This window comes from Battus philenor, unplaced genomic scaffold (assembly GCF_028537555.1).
Source record: "Battus philenor isolate CCGP_79_NKW_IND1 unplaced genomic scaffold, ilBatPhil1.0.hap1 SCAF_8, whole genome shotgun sequence".
In the NCBI taxonomy this organism is placed as follows: Eukaryota; Metazoa; Arthropoda; class Insecta; order Lepidoptera; family Papilionidae; genus Battus; species Battus philenor.
The window spans coordinates 12,137,753-12,162,180 of NW_027181748.1; the positions used below are offsets into that span (position 1 = coordinate 12,137,753).

Sequence of the window (24,428 nt, forward strand, 5' to 3'; positions counted from 1 at the left end):
GATTATTAATTTTACAGCTAAGTATTTCAGCAGCAGTTTCTACAATATTTACGGTATTATAGTCTACTGTTATAAGCAGCGATCAAATATTTAGATACATGTTGATTTAATGTAATATGGTACAGAAACTAAAAAATAATTATTTTCGGAGTTTATTGAAATATTTAGTTTATTTGAATAAAGCAAATTTAGTTATCTGTCTCACTTGCCCATTTCTCCTGCGATTTTTTTGATAGAAAAGTCTTTTATTTATAAGCTACTACCTACTAGCCTTAACGTTTTACCATTTAGGTTCCGTGGATTCTATCAGAGGAAATATAGGTCTTATTTATGTAGATATTTTTATTCATGGATTCTTATTTGATACTGTCTCTGCAAATTTAGTTATTATATTCAAGAGACATTAACACTTGTGCATAATTTAAAAAATTAATTATTCTATTTATAATCTCACTTTGCTCTTGAAGCAAAGATATGCTGTGTTCTGTATTACACTACCCTCTCATGTAGTCTTTGAATTAACTAAAATTAAATAAAAACTTTTAAAACTTTTTAAAGTGATAATAAAGCTTGAGAATGAATTGGTTTATTACTGTGATAAAGAAATTATAAAAGAAACGACCAAAAAAAAAAATCAATTCTAGTAAACAAAACAAAATCAAAACTAATCAATAGTATTATTTTCATGACATACCCCAGTTATCACTGAAAATAATCAAAGTGGGTAATAATATTAATAGATAAATTTATTATACTAACTGCAAGGCCATCTGCTGATTCTGCGTGATGCCATGGACAACCTCAGGGAACATTTGTCCGACGCTAAGATTAGGTGGTATTTCGAGTTTCATATCCTCGCACTCTGTTTTTATTACTTATATCGCGGATTTCACTTCGATTTTATTTGATTTCATGTTTTTCAAGTCATTTTGTGATTCGCTTTCCCATTTCCTCTCATGTGTATTCTCGTTATTGTCACCGTCTAGTTTATATCAAATTAGGTTTTGGAATTCTTCTGACATTCTTAAGTAGTCACTATCAATGATCCTATGTGGACATATAGGTAAATAAATACACACAGTTTATAATTATATATTTAAAATTGGTCCCATTTTTTATTTGTCGTCGCTCCTTCTAGTGGGGAGGCCTACCCACACCGCGTCTACTGGCTCATGGTTGCCTGGCTATCGAAAACCTTTCTGCCCCAACGGTTGCACGTACAATGTGCCTTGCCAACTGCCATTCGTCCTTTTTAAAAATAGAAAATTTTATGAAAAGCTTCATACGACAGTTATGTAGTAGCCGTTATAAAGTGTAGTTTTAAATGTTATTCACTCTGCACGACCGGATGTGTGCTATAGTACTTTGTTAAAGTATTGGTTTTTATTATAGTTTCAGATGTTAAGGAAATAATAATTAAAAATGTAGGGATATAATGTAGACGATTAGAGGACAACTAAAGATATTTTTATGTTATGGCAGTAGCAGCAGTGCGTTGAGCCCGCTGTTCTCGGAGTGTGGGTCGGGAGCGTGGAGCGAGCAGCCTTCCGCACCGCCTCCATCCTATAACCAACGCAGTGCCGATAAAATGCGCGCCGACGAGAGTGAGTCCATTATTACTATATATATATCATACCTATCTATCGCTCGCTTCGAACTTAATAAATTTCCGGTGTAATTTTGGTGGGCTTTGTAATGCAAAATGCTGCATTACACTATCCTTGAGATTGTCATACGACATGTGATATGGTAGGTCTAGTAAATATACTATAATTAATGAAACCCTAAGGAAAGTATCTACGTGAAGTAGTCTCATGATGCTATTTATCAGCGAGGGTGTTCTAAGCTAGTTCTAAGTGCCTTGCTGCATCCCAAAGTTTTGTATAAACCTTATGTAACTAAGAACTGTGATCAGAAAGATTTTTTGTATGGACACTGTCTATATAACAAGTCATATTACCATCTCTACTACATACTTCATTCAAATATCTTGAAGTTTAAAATTGAGAGAGTTGCTTTATTGTTGATTTTTTAATTGTAATTAAAGTTTCGGCGCAAGCACGAACGCAAGCGTTTAAAACGCACTTGTTCGCCCAGGCTTAGGGTCAGCAGCAACAATTTCAGCGGTGCTGTATGCGAACACAAATCACCCGGAGTGGAAGGCCGAATTCCCCAATTGGGTGGACCGCTGCAAGCAGATCCTTAAGAAGTGGCGAGCGTTGCCCTCTGAACAAAAGGCACCATATCTCCAGCGAGCCAGGGATAACCGCAGCGCGATACGAATGAAGAAGGCACAGCAAGTAAGTCCGCTTTACGTGTGTGTAAATTGTGTGTGCTAACCTACTCACCACTGTGTTTACAATGTGTGCCTTCACATCCTATATAAACGCTTGTTCACACCACAAAATATTTGTTAGCAAACATATCACTGTACAAGGCTATGCTATAGACATTTTTGTAATAAACCTTTAGAAACATCGATATTTGCATTCAAATATTTTGGTGAAAAAGTCGTTTTACTGTGTATACCTGTTAATTATCGATTTGGAGGTATATACACTAAAATCAATTTATTAGGTTGTACTAATCACTGCAAAGTGATGTCTCGCTGTGGAGGCTGTAGATTCTATCGCTTTCTGCATATGCACTTGTAAATAATATGTTTGCATATTCTCAACAATGTTATCATAAAATAAATTATTAAATCTCCAATGTTTTATGATTTTTATATACAAAATCGTAAATATATAAAAAAAATCATTAGTAAATTTACTCCTTTATTAAATTTTGAGTTTGTGATATATTTTCTACATTGCCAAAAGTAAGTGAAAGGATCTACAGTAATTTGTGTGTCTATAACAGAAATTGTAAAATCATCTTGTGTTTTCTTTAGTATTATATAAATGTATTGTAGTTATAAATGCAAACTATGTTTGTATAACTTCTACGATATATGTATTTTATCTATTTAATGACGTTAGAAAATATCATTTTAAAAGTTAATTCTGGTTCTATATAAATATTTTTAACATAGAGAAATAAATATTCTTGTGGAATTGATAAAGTGTTTAACATAATATGTTAGAAGTAAATGGGGTTTGTTTAATTACTTTTTCCCGCTAGGCGGCGTTGATTCAATTTTGATGAATATATGTCAATTGTAATGTGTATAATTTTAGTATCAAAATATATTATTTCTGTATAGAAATAACATCGATACGATCTATTGTTTTACATAAAAAAACGTAAATATTTTGTTATTTACTATATTGTCGCTGTTAGAATTGAAATAGTATTAACACTCAATATATATGCTATAATTACATAGATATAAGGCATAATAAAATGCTTAGTGTATATTACAGAAACTTATCATTGGTTCCATGAATGGGAATGATAAGAATGTATCGCGAAATAAAATTAACATTGAATTACGATTAGTCTTTAAAATAGGGCAAAATTTATGCCATTCTTGATAAATCATTCAGTATAAAATCTTGAAAAAATTATCTTTCACGTATAAATGATGCTGTACCATACTGAATATAGTTATTAAATGATTTGTACTAACGTCATTACGATAACAAAAGATTGGTATTACCTCACAAAGTGATGGTATAAGTAAAAAAACGCGGGTTCGGTCTCGTTTGTTGGAATGCATTCGTATGACACGAGCGCGCCGTGCGTGGCGAGATATTAAGAGTTACGTGGGGGACAGAGCACGAGCGGCGCGGGCGAGGCCGAGAGTACGAGCGTCACGCCGAGCGCGGCCGTCGTCCCGAGCGTGACGAGCGTGACGAGCGCGACGAACGCGACGAGCGTGACGAGCGCGACGAGCGCTGCGAGCGGTGCGGCGTGCGGTGCTACGAGCGCAGTCCCGGTGGTGCGCGCGCCCAACGTGACGGTGACGGCGGACGGGCTCCTGGAGGCGGACGCGCATATCCGCGTGCTGACGCCGTCAGAGATCATGCGCACGCTGCCGCGGCTCGCGCACGCGCCCCAGCCCCCGCCCCCGACCCCGCACACGCACACGCACACGGTACCGCGCCCGCTGCTGCTGCTGCTACAGCCGCTGCTGCCGCCGGCTCACAGCTGACGGCCACTCGCACACACATTTCTGCCGCTCCCTCACACACATCTCCCTCTACGGCTGATCTTTTCGATTGTCACTTAATTTACTTTTATAATGACACATTTCCAGTGAAATGCATAGTAGAAGTTAATAATTATATCTATATGTTTACATTATCTATATATTCGTCAAATATACCAAAATCAAATATTTGCATAATTTAATATTTAGTGTGATAAATTGTTTCATACATTTGGTAACAATTTTAAAATTCTCTCGATTGTGACTGTATTTCATATCTCTTTACAAGATTGAAAAAAGAAGAGGTAGTTATGTATTAATCTATTTATTTAGAAAAGCACACCTATCAGAGGCAGATGCATTAAAATAGTACAACTAAGTGTTATAAAAATTACAAATTATAATGGACCTGCTTATTTATGGTGTGCATAATATTCACAATATAAGCTAAAGTATATCACACACGATGCGCTCAATAATACACACAATAAACACTTTTGCAACAATTGACACAATAGTTCAGAACTCAGCACACAGAGGGCAGACATGTGTGTGCGAGACGCATTTCGATGATTGCTGGGTGATATCGCGCTGTACCTCGCGGTCCTCTGCCGAAATCTAAATTTGTCATCACCATCACCCAACAAACAATTTTGGCAATTCGATGGCGTTGTAAAGCTGTGTGATTATTTTTATTTATTTTTCTTTTAGCTTGTTTCGATTGAGGGAACCATGTCCTATTCTCAGATCGCCTCCCGGACTCGTGTCCCTGTCTCCGTAATGTTGTTTCAATTTTATTTCACGCTTTGCCTTGGTAGTGTTGGCTTTAACATCGGTGTATGGTGGCTGGTTGTGGTGTTTTGGTGTGCTAACAGTTCTAACGTTAGGTTTAATGTAGTCTACTGTTGATTTGCGATGTAACGCTCCTTTGTTTATATTTTAATTAGATTTAAGTTCACGAATTTTAATATAACACTAATTATTTTTTTTTACATATAGCCTATATAATCATTGATTTATTTCCATAAGATTTAATAGAATTAAAAATTGTTATATATGAACTACATCATATATGCAAATATTAACATAATAATGTTTTATTTTTTGTTTTTAATAACAATGTTAAGTCATTCTTTCAATTTGGTTATTACAGATTTTTTTTAAAAGAATCTATAGTAGATGTATAGTTAATGGTTTTAGGTTGAATAATTTAAATTAACACAAGCATGTAAAATCAGTAGGATTTATGAATGAATTATGTTAGAGACAGTTAACAGCAGTTATTTTACTTGTACATAGCATTCTGTACTGTGTACATAGCACATTGATTTATTTTTTTTGCAATTTTGATTGGTCAGAGAACATTCAAATATTTCGTAATTTTACAACTTTTTTATTATGTACAATTATATTTTTATTTATCTTATTATTAACTTCATTTTCGGAAACAAAGTTATTATATTGTTATATCAATAAACCTATCTTTTTAAATCGATGCAGGAGTAAAATTGTCTTATATTTTATGGAAAAAACATGGACAAATGTTTGAATTATATTTGAATGACAACTCTGGCTTATCTCTGTTATAATTAACACATCTTATAATCTGAACGTAATGTATTATGTGGTTAATTTTTAAATTGAACCTCGAATTGGAATATATATATGCAATAATGTTCGGTGCTGTCAACTTTATTATTTATGACAAATTAATACCTTATTAATTTACTTATTTTAATTTATTTTCGCACAGTCGACAATAAATTATATAACTCATCTGTTTAGGTAGGTGGTAGAGTGACAAACATTTAAATTTAACCATATGGCAGTGGAAAAAAAATCATGTGTCAAAAAAAATTAAAAAAGGTACTGTGTATATATGTACCTGTTATGTCGTTATTTCAATAAAAGTTGCAATGTATAATTAAACAATTAATTTATACATATTATCCACACAGGATTATTTATGGTGACCATATGGTGATGTTTTATTTCATGTGAAGAATCCCAGAAAAGCTTAATATGGTGAAATCTAAAATTAGATTCAACGCCTCAATATTGACATACTTTAATTTATAATTGCAAGGCTATTTTTTATGGTCACATCACGGCATCCTTCATACGGTAGTGGATAAATTCAATCCCAAGCTTTATTATAAAAAACTTTTCACATACCATAATAGAATTTTTATTCAATGTACTTGTTAAATTGATAATTGTGATATGTGACAGTGTAATACCGTACAAAAAACAGTTACTAATATTAAATTAAAGAATATGTATAATAAATTATCATCTATTTATTCTGTTTAATAATAGCACTATCCTCTTGAAATCCTAAAGAAACAAACCACCATTACTAATTTTATGAAGTTCAGGGCTCACTTTTACAAAATACTTCAAAGAGTAAATTTTAATTCAATTATTATTTATTCAATATATGATGAATTACATCTCTTGTTGACGTTCAAGTCGAGCCTACCGTGCCAATTGATTAAAACGTTTTTGTTAAATTTATTTCTTAAATTCATTACATGATGCCTTACGTTCAGATAGTAAGTTTCGGTAAGGGAGACACTTGGTGCGGAGTCACTCCGGATGTGACAGTGTGTGTGTGCGTGCAGGAGCAGGAGCGCGCGTGCGGGCAGCAGCGGAGCGCGCGCGAGGCCGAGCAGGAGCGCCAGTGGAAGCAGCTGCAGCAGATGCGTCAGCAGCAAACGCAGCATCAGCAGCAAATCATACACGATCAGCGCGTGCAAGGTAACTGCTTGCATGTACGCTTACGCTGCGCTCATAATGCTTGTAATAATTTATTGGAACCAATTGGTCTACGTTAATATTCTCTATATGAACTTCTAAGGATATGATACTCTTGATTTTCTTTGCTGCGTATTGCCAACTCATAAGTCCCGAGTGAGCTAGGCGCTTTCATTGAACAGACCGCGGGCGACACGTGAGGGACTTGCCATCATCATGTCAGCCCTCCATCGCAAGACATAGGCCTACTCGAAGATCGCCGGGATGACCGGTTGTCAATCTATTCCTATTAGTATCCACAAAGGATTATTTACAGGGACCACTTGTGTTCGTGGGAAGGTTGCCAATTGGCATCCTTCATCTCGAAGAATATTCTTCTGACCTGAGAAGAGCGCACAACATACTCAGGCGGGTTTTTGTGGTCACTTTTGCAACATCCAATTGAAGAGCAATTCATTCCTAAGGTTTATTACCTTCACACTGTGTGTTCTTGTAGTACCATCAAATATATCCTATAAAAATTTCACCTTAATACTGTTTTTTAAGAACATTTAATATGGCAATTTTAAAAGTACAATGATATAGTTACCCGGATACGACAGTGTTTAAACGAATATTTATCAATTAAAGCAGCGATGCAACGCATGAGAGCCCCGGACAGCAGTCCACCGCCTGGTAACCCAGCGGTGGGTAGCGCTGCGCCCAATGCTCCTGGGCCTGCAGCTCCTGCCACACCGGCACCCTCAGCTGAAGCACCCCGCAGTGCCTTCCCAGCGCAGCGCTTCCATTACGCTACCAATGATGACATCAATCGCCAACTGCGTGATCTCTTACAGCGTCATCCAGACAAGATGTGGCCGCCTCGTACGTATATACCATTTTTTCAGTGTCTCGAGGGTCTTATTGTGGTCATTTTTACTTTTTTATTAGTTAACTATTTAAAACATATTTATATAATAGAATTTTATATTCATAGTTCCAATAGCACAACTATGGGTTTTTTATTTGTGTAAACTTCAATGCCTTCTTGTATAAAGTCCTTTATTATTATTTAAACTAGCAGTAAGTTTTTCTGGACAATAATTAATTTTCGTGTGTAGAAAATATCGACTACCCAGGCAACAACAGGAAACAAATTAATAGTTTATGTTCACCTTAAATCCTATCGCAGAAGCTGGCAACGAAGACGGTGGAATTCAAGGCGTAAACCTTGAAGGCCAGCCTTTTAGACAACCATTACCAGTGACATTGCGTCCGCGCACTCCCCTGCAGCCCGGACAGAGACCAGACCACCAATGTTAGTTTTTTTATTTAATGACTTAAAATTATTAATTGTCGTTTGTGTTCAAAAACAAAAAAATAGTTCTTTATAAATTTAAAAGAAATTAGTATCTAAATAATTTTAAGTAATGATAACCATTAAAATTAATATTTATTTTATTTTGAGATGAGTTGAAATTATTTGTTAATTTTTTTTGTTATAGTAATAATGCAACAGCGTATAGTCGCAGCAGACAGTCAAATCCATCAAAACATTCCACACTCAGTTGCTCAACATTTGATGGAGCAGAAGCAATCTATGGCTGCACAATCACATGGTATGATATTTTAATGTTGTAATTTATATTGAATAATCAATTTTGCTATTTATATATCCCACTGTTGGGACAGAAGCATATTATAAATTGAGTAGAGATATGTATGTATGTAATGTATTACAACATAATAAGGTTTGCCCACTTAGGATAAGATATCAAGTATAATTGAAATGTTCACAAAGTGCAACAACACTCTTTAAAGTTTATGACAAAAGATATTGACCTCCACCATCGTTCTGCAAGATGGTTCAAGAGATAACCATCTTGTTTTTATTGTGGAGAATATTATGTGGCGACAAGGTCTTAAAAGCAAATATTTATTGAGTTATCTCATTTAATTTTATGTTTGTTAAATCATGTAGCCTACATGTATTCATAACAAAAGTGACAATACAGTTTTTTATTATGTTTATCAAAGTTTTGTAACAAATTAAAAAGGTGCTGTAGTAATTATAGTACAATAATTACTACAGCAGCTTTGCATATTTGTGGACATATTTTCAGTTTCTACACCTGGCGATAATAAGCAAGACGCTGCTTCTGAGCAAGGAACTGATGAGATGGATATGGGAGATATGGATAAACTAGAGCAAGATGCGGGAAATATTGGAGAGGTATGAATTAATTTAAGACCTGCGAGAAAGTAGATGTTCTGAAAATTTTATGTTCCCATCGTTGGAACACAAATTACTTTATAAGCAGCAGAGTTTGTTGAGTCAGTTTTGGGAATGCTTGTCTTAGAATTTTTTTCTTTACACTGTTCTCTTATGTAACTTTTACGAACAGTAGTAGTGACTATAATTCCTGAATAATGTGCTTATTAGTGATCGAACAATGATGTAATAGTCATTTAAATAGGCTAACATTGCTAATTGTTATGTAGTGTTGACCAACATTGAAAGTCTATGTTGCACAATTTCTTTTAAGTGGTTAGCGTAATTACCATTATTGTATGTTTTGAATTTTCTGTTAGGTACTGCAACTTTAATATATCAGATGAAACACACAATAAAACTTTCTTGAATTTGAATCAATAGTTACTAAGGCGTGAGAGCTTATGTAAGAAAAAGACCAATATTTAGCCACTTCCGCACATGCAGTGGTAGTCGTGTAGCAAAGCGCACCGCCCACCAGCCCGCTGATAAATGCGCATGCGGCAAACAATGCGAATTACACAACTACCACCGTTAAATCACTCTGAGTGAGAGCTTATGACACGGGATATTTGGAAAAATTTGTGTATAGCATAAAATATTGTGTTATCAGCACAATCAAGATAAAATCATGCAATTCACATAGTCCAGCGGATTGGCAAGTTGAAGTGGCAGTGACTGCAGGTTCGGAAAATCTATGAGGAAGGCCTATGTTCACTGGACATCCTCCGGCTGTAACGATGATGATGTTATTTGCAACCAATATTTTAAAATTAAAAAAATTGTATATAATTTAATAATAAGGAGTTGTAACGACAGGTGGATATACTGACGGGCTTGGGTGGCGAGGACGACGAGGCGCTGTTGGAGTCGCTGACGGCGGAAATGGGCGAGCAGTTCAACATCCTCGAATACGCGGATCCCGAACTGGCGGCGCTGAACGACGCTCACCTGCTGGACGGCCTCGAGCTCGCCGACGACGTGCCCGAACGACACGTAAAGCGGGCGCATGAGTGAGTAGCTTGTTTTTCACTACTAACAAACGAGATATACAAATATTCACAACATTGAAAATACAGTACAAATCAAGTCTAATGTGTCTCCTGACATGCATTATGTTAAAAAAATGGATGGTCAGCAAATATTAAACATTAAAGTATAATATTATTACAAATAATAAAAAAATAATCTTTTAATTTGGCACTAAACAAATTTAAAAAAAAAACACTTCACAAACACTACTCTGCTACATGTACATTTCGATATTTAAATTTTGGTGTATTTAAATTTCGATAAGGAATTACTGAAAATATCAATTTGTATTATAAATTTGGCTGTAGATTCATTATACTCGTACACTTTTCTGGCTATCGGCGGTTGTTCACCTAAGATAGTTTGAGTTCATGTTCTTGTTAAAATTGAATATTTTCCTTCATGTGGATGTTCCACGCGTTTTTTGCTTAAAAATTCTGTTTTGTTTTAGGGATGATAACGATAATAAACAAGAAAGCAAAATGGAAAGTGAATTACAAAAAGCCGTGAAAAACATGGAATCGAATAAAGTGGAAGTGAAATCAGAAATGGAAGTTATAAAAACAGAGAGCCAAGATATAAAACCCGAAATGCCACCTAATCCTAACGTCGGACAAATGTTCCCTGAGGGGGTCCACAGAGTTATCACGCAGAATCAGCAGATAGCCTTGCAGGTAATATATTAATTTATACATTTTATTATTCGCCAAGGATCATTTATATTGAGTATTGCGTATGTTGTGAGAAGAATACCTTGAGCTTCCTTTAAATTCCAGCGGGTTCCAAAACGGGATCTGATCTGAGAACAGACCTAAGTTTTGTGCTCACTTTAACAATACTCTTGGAGAACAATTTATTGAGAATTTTATTATCATTTACAAAATCCTTTACCCCATAATCTTTTTACATTTTAATTTAGAGATATTACAATGGCGACGACTGTCATATCATACACAGTTGCCTACAAGAGTTAATTTTTTTTTTAAATATTTGAAATAATACATACGTGCAATGGATCATCTATCTATTCAGTTTATAATAGCAATCTCAGTAATTAGAATCAAAAGATTATAATTGAGGTGAATTTTTGTAGTTTCAAGATTATTTAATTATTATTTACAGTCGCCAATGCAAGAGATAAAATCCGAGATAAAGTTAGAGGGAGAAGAGGTGAAGTCGGAGGGAGAGTGGCGCACTGTACAATCCCCTCAGCAAAGGCCTGTTTTCTCACAGATGTTTTCCGCCGGGGTACAGCGTCTTCAAGTGCCTTTACAAGTAAGTATTTATAAAAATAATAATTATTATTGTTATCGAGCCTTTTTATTCCAATATCTACATATTTTACATAACAAATGTTTATTAATCTTGTTAGTACAATTGATTTAAAATGTTCTAGTTCTTGCGACGTGGACAACTAATTTCTTTCCTATTTATATCATAGACTTATGAAAAAAGTATTAAATTTATTTTAAGCAGTGCATTGTAAATTATACCATAACTAAAACTTTTCAATTTAAAAATAAATATTGAATACTTTTGCACATGTTTAAAATGTTTCTATGAGTTTGGAATTTGAAAAAGAGTTTAAACATACTTGATATTAATTGCTATCACCTTATCTCACGATATAGAAAGAAAATTAAGCAAAATGTATGTTTCAGCAAAATATGGGACAGAGAGCGTCACAGTTCGGGCAGCCCGCACAGCAAGCGATCGGTCAACAACTTGTGCAACGTGCACAGTTGCAACTAACTGGACAACATAATATGCATTTTGCACAGGTTTGTACTGTCTTACTAAAATTATTAAAAGCGGATTTCATATACTTGCAATATATTTAATATCTTTCTATTTGTTTTCAGTAAATGAAAAGTAAAAACAAAATAATTTCCAATTATATTCATATTAATTTTGAATTATATTGAAAATGATTTATATTTCTTAGTGATTCTGACTTTCTCTGTGAAACAAATTAGAACTATTAATTTATAAGACCGGATCTATCAATGATATTTTTATTATTAAGTAAATATATTTTATATGTGTATGTTGTATATACATGTGTGTGTTGTGAAAATGGCTTTAAATGAATAATACATGTTTGTCCGCAGAGCGTGAGTCAGAATGCGCACACGCAGAGCATAGTAAATGCGATGACCGCGCAGGTGCAGGCGGCGCTGGCGGCGGGCCGCGCCATCACGCCGGGCACGCGGCTGTTAGGCGCGGATGGCGCCGTGGGAGTGGTACGGCAGGATCGCTCCGTCGCGCTCGCCGCGCTGCCCCATTCAGGTGTCTACTTTGACGTTCTTCTTGGAATATTACCTACAAAATGATAGCTGCATTCAAACAGATGCTGTATCGTGACATACGACACTGACACACGATATATGATTTCCAGCCTCATGGGCAAATCTCACAGTCGCTCAACGAGACATAGAGAGGGCTATGTTCAGGATTTTTGTACGAAATCGAATCGCGAATGAGGAGATCTGGAGTCGTACGAAAGTAAACGACATAGCCCAGCTGAAGGCTAGATTAATTGGTAGTGTGAAGGCATATAGCACCCAGACTAGATGTCCTCGAGCTTAAGGTTCTGAAGTATTACGCTCCGACAAGCGCAGTGTACGACTACAAATTGGATAAGAGACAATTTTCTGATAATTTAGTGAATCGTGAATATAACATTTTTTTTATATTTAATACAATTTTACATGAGGTTGTTTCAATTTATAACCTTCATGAAAATAAAATATTTATGTTTTATGTGTTAGTGTAATAATATAAGTGGTTGTGTTGGTATAGCGCCTGCAGGCGTGGGCCGCGCCCCGCCGCCGCCTCCGTACCCGGGTACCCTACGGGCGCCTCCGCCACAGCAGCCGCAGCCGCCGCCCCCACCCTACCCGCAGGTACGCACACCGCATGCCCTATACACTATCTCTCATACATGGGTAATCCATACATAAATAGAACATTTCACAAAACCCAAACATTACTTATATGAAAAATTAATTACTACTTCTGCATATAAAAATAGTTTAAGATCTTGTCAATTTATTTAATGCCGTCTTCACCACTTCGCTGTGGAACATATACAATGATACTGTTCTTACTTTAACTTGCATTTTATACAGACTTATCAAGTAAATAAGAAAGTTTCCAGCTTTATTACTTTGTTATAAAATTACAATTAAAATATGATTATTATTAGTGTAGTACATATAATTACAATTATCATGAAGGACTTGGATACAGTGTCGTGCATGTAGTAATTTTTTGACTATTCGTGTTGAAACCAACATGTTTTGAAGTGTAAATTTGACTTCAAAACAAGTTGATAAGCTTTAAATGTATGTTGTTGATGCAGTGGTTCATATTTATAACATTCAAAAAATAATTTTCTGCTATGAATTATTTAGCGAGACTAAGCAATTAATCAGAGAATTGCTATGCCAGTACACACTTTTTAAGGTGAACATTTGGAAAGTAATTTCAAACAATTTCTTTTATAAAACATAATACAAACGATAAACAATATTTTTGTTTCGGTTTTTTGAATTGTATAAATTTGTATTGAAATTAATAAAAAGTGATTTTATTTACAATAAAGATGTTAAACAACTTAACGAATCTTGAGTAATTTCAAAGTTAACCGTTTTTATAAATGTGAACCCGTAAAATTGATAAAAGTCGCTTAATTTGACCGCATCGCAGTAAAAAGTGAAACTGTATGAATAGTAACAATATCCACAGCAATATTATTTCATCCATATTGGCTTTCAAGGAGGTGGCGGAACCTTTGAGTATGTAAATACAGAACCAAAACATAAACGCTTGGTATGAAAATCAAATCAAGGACTAATATTGCATGGGTATTCGGAACAATTTCCAGGTCTTTATGTGAGTTTTGTTTATAACGACAGATTGTTTGGCTCATTGTATTAAAATAAAATTAAAGAAACTATTAACTTGAATAGCATTGATAGAGGATAAAACTCATATAAAGTAAGTGGAGCGCGATGGTAGGTGTTGTGGAGAAGCAAGTGCTGCGCAGGCGAGTACAGGCGTGTTGTTTGCATGTTGGTGATTGGTTGTTGGCGCACAGGCGCCGTATGACGCGACGGACGCGTGGGGCGACTGGCTGCACCGCCGCCCGCTGCTGCTGCAGGTCAGACCACGGCCGACCACTGTCTACCAATACCCCCCACTACCCCCACTACCCTCACCGTTTAAACCCCCTCCCGCACTTTAAACCCTTTGGTTTACTGACCTTACCTAACATCAAAATGGCATTTATTTCTTCGAGTGTTGCTCATAACCGCACAATCTATACTATATACATAATTCACAAGAAAATACTCGTTATAAATTAATAATTACATAATTAATCAATAAATAAAGAATTATAATAATATAACAAATAATTTTTGTATCCTTTCTATTCAAAAATCTTCTGTAAATCTCTTATTAAATTTATCATCGATCTATTTCAACTCTTTCTTTTTTATATTCAGTTAAAATGATTTCTCTATTTTTAATATGGGAGTGTCGCAAGAATAGGTGTTTCAATACATATTTCTAAAAAAATTACTGGGTAATTGTTGATATAATATTCTCTTGCACTTCTACCGAGTTTTTTTTATTTCCTTCCTACTTTCCTAGTACTCAATCTTTACATTTTCCCCTTAAGTACAGGACAATCCTCTAAGGAATATCTGTTAGTGGCCTAGACACAGCTGATCACCTTATGTGCTTTTATCTTTGCTTTTATGCCGCACGCATGCGTACTGACTAACCTTTTAAACCTTTTCAGAGTCATTCCTAATACAACTACAATTAAAAAAAAACAATGAACATGTAGTATTTGCACTAAAACTACTAACAAAAGCATATAAAAATTAAACCCAAACATCCATTGTCTTGCTTCTAAATTTCAATAGCCTATCTCATCTTCGTCCATGTGTCATGGTGGTGGAAAATGTATTTGTTTCAGACTTTACAAAAAATTTAAACATGGAACAGATGTCAGTTAGCAAGAAATATTTCTAAGTATATCAATAAACATATTTGTTAAAAAATGTGAACTTAAAGACAGTTTTCATTCTTATACATACAACATGAACATAACTTATATCATTAATACCAGAAAACACACAAAGTTTAAATTACTCACACAATTGGACTGTGTTTAGATTGCGATGAGTTTATTATAATTTAAAAGCCTTTAGCACTTAGTTATTACGCTCTATGCACACAATGTTCATTTTATTTGTTGGTAATTTATGTGTAGTGCAACAAATGTATTTCCACATATTATGCATTTTCATGTAATTTCTAAATGAAATATTTGTTCCTAAAATAAATGTTTATTATTCTTCTATTCGTAGTTTGAGTAGTAAGTTATTACGAATATTTTCATGTAAATTATTGAATACTAAAGATGAGATAGGTATATTGTACGAAAATCAGCAATTAAAACTTACGCATAAATGGGATATCTTTTAAATAAATTGGCCTTTCTAATTTTGGTTCAAACGTGTGCATTTTTCACACGTGAGCTAATCGAACGCAACCGGCGATAACGTCAAGGGTGGCGGATGACATGAGGACGGCGTCACGAGAGCAAAATTTAACCATCAGAACGTAAACCAGGAGCAACCGTTGCTTCTGGAGGAGCTACTGGAGCAGGAAAAGCGAGAACAAGAGCGAGAGGGCGGGGAGTGGGCAGGCGCGGGGACGGGCGCCGCGGTGGTGGCGGGAGCGAGCGTAGGCGTGGGCACGGGCACGGTTAGCGCGGGCGGCGTGCCAGCGCCCCCTGCGCCCCCTGCCGTCGCCTTGTTCACTGCCCCTCCGCCACCGGCGCCTCCCGCGCCTCCTGACCGCCCGCTCACTGAAGCGGACCATCACGCACGCCTACTCTACGAGCAGTGGCTCGACCAGTACAACGCCTTCGCCGTCGACCAGCTGCGCTATTATGAAACCGAGGTCCAGAAGCTTCGCAAGACCCGCAAGGTGAGCCCCGTAGACGCTTCTGTGTTCGTGTGCTTTCAGTAGTAGCGTGTTCATTCTTCCTGTGTTTCCTAGATTTGCCCCGCAGGTTGCGTACTGTACGATATATGAAAATACCATCGGCACCAATACTAACTTTGGGATGTTTAGTGCGTCGTGCACTCGTAACATGTTACCAGTTTTTATTGTGTGCTCTTCTTACAGTCGCTGAACAGCAAGCAACGCCAGTTGCGCAAGTCGGGCAACGAATTGATGCCTAACGACGCGGCGGCGTTGCAGCAGGTGTCAACGCAACAACAGGCTTTGCAGAAACATCTAGAAGCTGCTAGAAAACAAGCTAGGCAGCATAGTACGCTTATACAGGTGCGATTTTAGTTTTGGTAGTCGTAAAATTTGTGCTAATTGAACAGTAATGTGTACGTTTGTTTGCAGGAATATCAAACAAAACATCGCCAACAAAATCCTCAATTAACTCAACAAACAATCGTGAATTCACAACAAATATCGAACAATCAGAGTGTTTTCACTCAAAATCAAAATGTGGGACAATCGCCCCAGATGCAGCAGACGACCATTAACCGTCCAATGCAAATCGGGCTGCAGAGCGGAGCGCAGCAGCAACAGACGCTCATACGCACCCAGCAGACTGTACTCAACTCTGATGGCCAGCAGCTGTCACAACAAAGAATAGGTCTAGTGACGTCACCGCTTAATGCACAGGGGAGAATCTTACAAGGCGGTCGAACACTCGTTATAGAGCAAGCTGGTGCTCCGCAACAACAGTTAGTAAGACAATTATCCGGAGTGCAAGAGAGACCTCAATCTGTTGGCGGAATGGTGCAATTCAGCCAACAGCAACTGTCTGGAGTTAGAGGAGCAATTCCAGCGGGAAGTCAGATGCCACGTCAGCCCGGATCGCGCCCCGTTATGTCGCCGCTACATGTGCAATCGCCACACTCTCAGTCCCCCCTACATTCTCTAGCTCCACAATCACCGTTGCATCATCTCACTTCACCGATGCAATCACCGCTCCACTCTCAGCAGTCGCCGTTGCATCACACATCGCAGTCTCCGCTGCATCCATCAACGCAGTCGCCGCTCCATACCCAGCAGTCACCGCTCCATTCACAGCAGTCGCCCATGCACGTGCAACAGACCCAGAATATGCCGCAGCAGTCGCCGATGCATCCACAACAATCTCCCATGCATCCGCAACAATCTCCAATACATCAGTCGCCACTTCACGCGCAACAACAGTTATCAACGCAACATTCCCCAATGCATCCGCAGCAGAGTCCAATGCATCCACAGCAGAGTCCGATGCATCCTCAACAAAGTCCTATGCACCCGCAACAGAGCCCGATGCATTCCCAACAAAGTCCAATGCATATACAGCAGTCACCAATGCACACACAACAATCTCCGATGCAATCATCAATGTCGCCACAACACTTCTTGCAACAGTTGCAAGCCCAGAGAACGAGCCCACAGCTCCCAACACCCAGTCGTAGCCCCCAGGTTGGTTATTACTAAGTTGTTTAGATTATTAATTATTTAAGGAAACTCGTCTGTGACATTTTGTTGCACACCTGTTACTATGACTTCCTAAAAGACGACTGGATTTATACAATAATTGGAACTTTCAGATTTATCAGCAATCACAAATACAGAGCCCAGTTGCCTCGCACTCACCACAGCTACAAAATGTACGTAAATATGAATTTCTACTCAAATTGTTTTGTGTTCTCAATAGATAAAAAATATTATTTATTTTTAGAACGATTATTCTACTGGCCGCTTTTCAAGGCCTGCTCCCGGTTGTTCACCCCTACCAACTCGGTTTGCTAGACCACCTCATCATCAACAAGGTACGCAAAAAATATATGTATATAAATAAAAGAGTTTATAACTTTAATTGATTCAATAAACATAATTGCATAGGTATGCGAGTGGGTGTGCCTTTTGGAAGTCGGCAACAAACCTCTCCATTAGGAAGTCCACAACCACTGCCATCTCCAGGCAATACCGGCAATGAAATAACTGTGAGTAAATAATAACGTCAATTTTCCTTGTAATTAAAGTTTTATTTATTATCAAAATTTTTAACTTAATTATTAATCAAATATTTCGCTCTGTTTCAGCGACAACAACTGCTACAAAGACAACAGTACAGCCCAATGGGAGGTGCACCTGCCTCACCGTCATTATCCAGATCTCCGCACGTAGCGCGCACACCTACACCATCGGCCTCCCCTGCCGCGTCCCCTGCTCCCAATCATCAGGAACACGGTGGAGGACACCATCATCACATGGCACCCAGCGATCAACATGGTGGGGGACAACCACATAGAATAGCTCCAATCCCACCAGGATATAGATATTTCAAAGTCGGTCTCTTTGGAGGCGCCCCGATTTGGCCGAAGGAAGATGATCGGCGACATCCTACCCACCTAAATAAAGTTTCTATCCTTAAAAGGAGAACTCCCCCACGACCTCGTTTCGCGGGAAAAACTGCTGCCCCGACCGAGAGGTCGGACGAAGTCGGCGAAATGAGCGAAGGGAGGAAATATGTGCTGTATGCGACTGACGGAGTCGAGTACGCTGCAACTTCAGATGACGCTGCACGTATGGGTTTTTCTAAAGACGATAACGACGATGATATAGAAGAGTTCGTTGAACATCTAGATGACGACGACATAGTTGTCGTGGAACCCGGTGCTATTTCCCCAGAAGAACGAATTGCTACTGAAGAAGATTTTGAAGAATTAATAGATAGCGGAAAACCTGAAGACGAGATGGAAGAGGAAACATCGCATCAAGACAAATGTTTAACAAGGACTGAAACTACGACGAAAACCGTTGCTGTGATCAGTCTTGCAACTGCCAAACAGCCAACGGCTAGTATGCAACAGTATAAAATAGTCAATCAGTCTTCAACTTCAGCTCTGTCCCGACTGCCAGTGCTGAGCGCCACGGTGTTATCACCACACACTAATACAAAAATTCTTAATGAAGTGTCACAAGCTACGGTCGCTTCAGTTTCCATAGCCAACCAAACTATCTCTGTCCCGGTCTTAAAGAATCTTGCAGTTCCCATTGCAAGTGTGACTGGACATGCTGGTGGTCCAAAACCTCAAATAAAAAAAGTGCCTCTCAATCTCACAAACCCTCCGTTAACAGTTAACATGTCATCACAATCGCTTTCTAAGCCAATCAGTTCTGTAATAAGTGTCATATCGTCCAACGTACCTAAAGTCGCCAACCTCAATCCTGTAATTACCCTTGCGACCTCGAACACTGGTGCATCCAGGCTTCCGGTGTCGATTTTAACTCAACATCAAGTGAAACAAAAAATTGTAAAAACAATTGAAAAACCGATTGCTTTGTCATTGTCAAATACGAAACTATCTAGTTTATCAGTAACTCATGACGTTACTCTACCAGCTAAAATATTTCAAGATGATGCTGCGTCTCCTGATAGTACCGTTTCTGCTGAAAATAGTAATGAAATGCAGAATCCTAGTACATCCATGTCTTTACTTACTTTGACATCCCACGTGTCACAAAAAGAGCATAAGCAATTGTCTTTATGTAAAGAATCCAACAAAGATATTGATATAGAGACTGAAATAAGCCAACAAACTGAATTACCACACACGCTTTGTATAACGGATAGAACTCCACTTCTTTTAGGAAAGACTGATATAAAGAGTCCGGATCCTATTCCCGAAAAGATTCCAGATAACATTATGGAAGGTGACGATGAAGACAAACCTGAGGATAATCTACAAGGAAATTTATTGCTAGCGTATAATAATACATCTATACAAAATCCCTCAACTGAGAGTAAACAAGAGGAAAATGTTGTAAAGACCATAAAAGCTATAGCCAACCAAACCAAAGAAATGGTTATTGACTCGAATATGCAGATAACATCTGATATGACTCAGGAATCGGTACAGATATCTATACCTTCTCCAACACCATCACAAGAAAGATATCTTAACGACATAACAATGCGCGAACATTCAGAAGCAGTCGAAGGTAACACAAAACATGTTGAAACTTTGGAAGACATGTTATGCATATTTGAAAACATTACTGATGATACAAAATCCTATGGCATGAAACATCCAAATACAAAGCCAAGTGTTGTAAATGCTCCGGGCCAAAATATGAGTATTAGTACACAACATAAAACAGATAATAAAGAAATTCAAGAACAATCAACTTTTCTGAAACGTGAACAAGAAAAGCTGTCGTTACAATCCGCCGCCGTACCTCAATTGTCCCCATTATCACAACCGGCAGAATTAACTTCAAACATGGCCAATGTATCTCAACAGTTAAGAACGATCATGTCCTCATTGAATACAAATACTCCAAAACTTGAATCACAAAATATGCCCGCCATGCGAAGAAATAGTGACGCCACAACGCCTACTCAAGTTAACTTTGAAAATTTGTTACCTTCTTCTAAAGTGGAAGTGGCCGTTTCACGTCCGTCCCCTATTCAACGGGTGGAGAAACCGCAAACGTCTATCCAGAGTACTGAAAGTATGCCTATAAGCGCCGCGCAGGTGGTTGGGTCACGTGTTAATACGTTGTCGTCCATGGGCCAGATTAGAAAGTCTCCAACTGTTTCACCAATAAACTCCCCAGTGGGTATTCAAAATTCATTAATGAAGTCGCCTGCCCAATCTCCTTTAATATCTAATCAGCCATTTACCCAAAACGAAGATTGCAATGTTGCTAGTGTAGCTTCACAAGTAATCCAAATGCCGGCACTCTCTAAGATTCATAGTAATTCTTCAGCAACTGTGTCTATGATTCATTCAAATAATACCATTACAACTAGTGTAAGTGGGTTCCAGAAGGGTCAACCATTACCTACAAGTATACTAGGCCATACTTTACTTCAGCCAACCAGACAAATCAATACAAGCAATATATCTTTCAGTTCTCAGAATATAAGCTCTAGTCAACCGCCTGCCTTAGTTATGACGTCTAGAGCGGTAATAAGTAATAAAGAGCCAGCTCCGAATGTAACAGTACGAATGACACAGATGCAAATGAAATCTAATCAGCAGCAACCTGGCTCGATTAATTTCATAACATCTTCAAAATTATTACACACGCAACTAACCTCACCATTGAAAAGATCTAAATCTACCGATGAGCCAAAAAGTGAGGTTATTGTTGGCCACATACAGCCAACAAAAAGACATAGTGTTGAATCTGTAACAGTTAAATCTGAACTAATGGAAACTGATGAAACAAATGCAACGGCGACTCCTAATGACAGCACAACAAATAAGAATACTCAGTCGGGCACGGGCAATCAAAGAAATGACGAGTCGCAAAATGTTTTACTAAAACAACTGTTACAGACAACTACAACAGCGGCAGCGGTAGTGCCGCAGCGGACGATGACAATACAAAGAACAGCGCCTGCTCTGGGCAATATTTCATCCCTAGAGGCTCAACTAGCTAGACCTTCGATACCTCCACCTACTTTAGCTTTAACGCAAGAAGTAGAAATACCAAATAACTCGCCAAGACACCTAACAACGGTGAATTCTACTTTCAATAATCGTCCGATTCAGACATCAATACCAACTTCGTCTATTTCACCTTTAATTCAGACATCAACGCAGTCATTAATGGATGTTAGGAAGCAACCAATAAAAATTATGTACAAGGAAGAAACAACACCTGTTCCAGAAAGTTCTCCGACTATAAAGGCGACGCCTTTATATGCAATGAACGTTGAAAATCAACAGTTACATCAGAGTATTAAAAAAGAAGTTGCTCCTCCGCAGCAGAGTCCAGTACATAGACCGTTTACACCAATGGATGTTAAAAAAGAGTTACTTGATGAAAGTTCTCAGCAGTCTGCGACCTCAGGAGTCTCTACTGCTTCTGATCAAGGAAAATTAGATCAACCAATGAAAGAGGAATATCCTGAAAGCGTTACTATGGACTCGACCTCAGAAACGAATGCACCGGAAACACCTTCTGAGGCGAAGAAAAGAAAGAGAAGAGAATATCAACAAAAAAAGCGCAAACAAATGCAAATGAATATGAAAGCTGCCGCTGAAAGTAATATTAACGCAGCAAATGCCAAGAAAAGACCGCGTAAAGGTTCTCGGTACGAAGAAGACTATGATACGTTTATAGACAATTTGATGACACAACTTCGACTTCTACCACCTATGCAAATTCAGGAGCCTAAGCTTACCACAAACTTTGCAGTTTGTCCGCTGTTTGGTTCTGGAGATTTAACTAAATTGAAAAGCAAAGATTATGATATTTTGAAAGGCGATCTTACCGGTGAATTTGGAAATGCTAAAATTCCAAATGTGGCTGACTATTATAACACTAAACCATTTGGTGATGAAGAACCATTGCCAGAAAAATCACCAGCTTCCACTCAACGTGGTTTCTATGATCAAGAGTTTCTTCCGATCATCTTTGATGAAGACCCTGAAGATAAGAAATTGGACTTTATTTGCAAAGAAAGAGATACCGATACACCAGACAGTATTATCAGCTGTTCAAGCCCAGAAGGATTTGAAATTGAACCAGCGGATAGATTCCCTGGTTTAAGATTTATCGATGATGACGATGAAGAGGAAGACAGTGATACACCTTCAGGAAAAGTGTCACCTATTATACCACTTATCGCTCCGATACCAATACGGATGAAACCATTATCGTTGTATCAGGCTGTAGACGAAGATGAAAATCAAAGGTCCATAAAAAGTATTGCAAGTAATTCTCCACTAAAAACAAAAGTGGATGACTCTCCGAGTAGCACTGAAAGTAATGAGAATGTTACGGTCACGCTTACACTTACCTCGGGAGCCGCTGAAGATATTCTTGGGGTCCTTAAAGAACTCGCTGGAATTCTGCACATACCGCCTCCAACATCTTATCAAATAATCGAACGGACAGCCACTCCACCATCTCATAAGCTTGGGCTTTATCGATCAAAAGGAAAAGATGGCAAAGAGGGAACTCCTATTGATATTCAAAGTATTTTAAATGGTGCAGCAAAATTCTGTCGCCATTGTGATGTTGTAATATTGGATTCCGTAGTGCGGGCAAAAGCTTCGGAATTTCCTTTGCTGTCAGCTAATAAAGGTAACGCTGAAGAAATACTCTGTGACAGTGATTCGGAACTATATTTTTGCAGCACTCAATGTTACGAGAGGTTCGCCTGGCGCCCTACTAATATTATTCTCGATGGCAAGTCTAAAGCTTCAATTAAAGATGACAATATCAAAACAGACATTGATAGTAACTTATCGAAGGATCGAGACGATTTTGACACTGCCTCGACCGAGAGCATGGAAACTGACGACTTAGATATTAAACCTGACATAAAAGACGAAAAGATGGATTTGTCATTTATCGACTCGCTTGACAATGATGAATTAATGAAAGAAGTGGGCGACGACGTTACCGCTCTTGACGAAGATCTGAAGAATGTGGAACAGGATGAGAAAAGTAATCAAGGCGAAAGAGAGAAATTTAGAGGCATACGTTACAAAGCTTGGTCTCCTGGTTGTATTGGTCCTCCGGTTAAATATAAGCGTCCAACTGATAGAGAGCTTACAGAGTTGGTGTTCAGAACTGGCGTAGCTATTATGCCTGTTACGAATGAGGACAGTCGTAAATGTGAGTTATGTGGTATACAAGGTGATGGGGTTGGCGACGGCGTGTCGAGGCTCTTGAACTGCGACGTTGATAGATGGGTACATCTTAATTGCGCGCTTTGGTCCGAGGGCGTGTATGAGACCGTCAGCGGAGCGCTGATGAACGTGGACAGCGCTCTGGCCGCAGGCATGAGCGCGACGTGCGCGGTGTGCCGCAGGTTGGGAGCGACGGTCCGTTGCTTCAAGGTGCGATGTGGCAGCGTCTATCATCTCGGATGTGCAGTCAAGGATAACTGCGTGTTCTATAAAAACAAGTCTGCCTTCTGCGCTTCCCATGCACCCAAGGTAAAATTTCTTTTAACACAAATAACTTTAACTTTTAACTTAACACCCTTTAAAATTTAACTGTTTTATATGATACGATTTTATTTAAATTATTAAAGATATACCACATCGTACGCAAATACAAATCAATCTATTTACCTACATACCTTAATTTCATTTAAAAAGTTAAGTAATTATTATTCTACAATTAACCAAATATTAATTATTGTTTACCAGTTATTTTAATAAAAAATAAGGGTCATGGTAAAGGCTTAATTTATATTCATACAGAATTGGTTATATA

General features: G+C 37.9%; 1 protein-coding gene across 6 annotated transcripts in view; it reads left to right on the forward strand.

The window, feature by feature from the left end:
• Positions 1–24,428, forward strand: part of LOC137931574 (histone-lysine N-methyltransferase 2C-like) — a 47,758-nt gene that overhangs the window by 13,920 nt on the left and 9,410 nt on the right. For 3 of the 6 annotated variants that reach the window (XM_068775010.1, XM_068775013.1, XM_068775015.1), the window contains exons 26-45: positions 1,483–1,604; positions 2,098–2,300; positions 6,718–6,853; positions 7,481–7,714; positions 8,022–8,147; positions 8,335–8,448; positions 8,953–9,062; positions 9,921–10,114; positions 10,585–10,807; positions 11,256–11,408; positions 11,795–11,914; positions 12,245–12,422; positions 12,936–13,039; positions 15,771–16,142; positions 16,344–16,502; positions 16,572–17,657; positions 17,786–17,845; positions 17,917–18,007; positions 18,081–18,181; positions 18,281–24,145. In XM_068775010.1, the coding sequence (XP_068631111.1) occupies positions 1,483–1,604; positions 2,098–2,300; positions 6,718–6,853; positions 7,481–7,714; positions 8,022–8,147; positions 8,335–8,448; positions 8,953–9,062; positions 9,921–10,114; positions 10,585–10,807; positions 11,256–11,408; positions 11,795–11,914; positions 12,245–12,422; positions 12,936–13,039; positions 15,771–16,142; positions 16,344–16,502; positions 16,572–17,657; positions 17,786–17,845; positions 17,917–18,007; positions 18,081–18,181; positions 18,281–24,145 (9,751 nt within the window). The remainder of the gene's footprint in view (positions 1–1,482; positions 1,605–2,097; positions 2,301–6,717; positions 6,854–7,480; positions 7,715–8,021; positions 8,148–8,334; positions 8,449–8,952; positions 9,063–9,920; positions 10,115–10,584; positions 10,808–11,255; positions 11,409–11,794; positions 11,915–12,244; positions 12,423–12,935; positions 13,040–15,770; positions 16,143–16,343; positions 16,503–16,571; positions 17,658–17,785; positions 17,846–17,916; positions 18,008–18,080; positions 18,182–18,280; positions 24,146–24,428) is intronic. The other 3 variants (XM_068775012.1, XM_068775011.1, XM_068775014.1) reach the window with 3 other exon arrangements.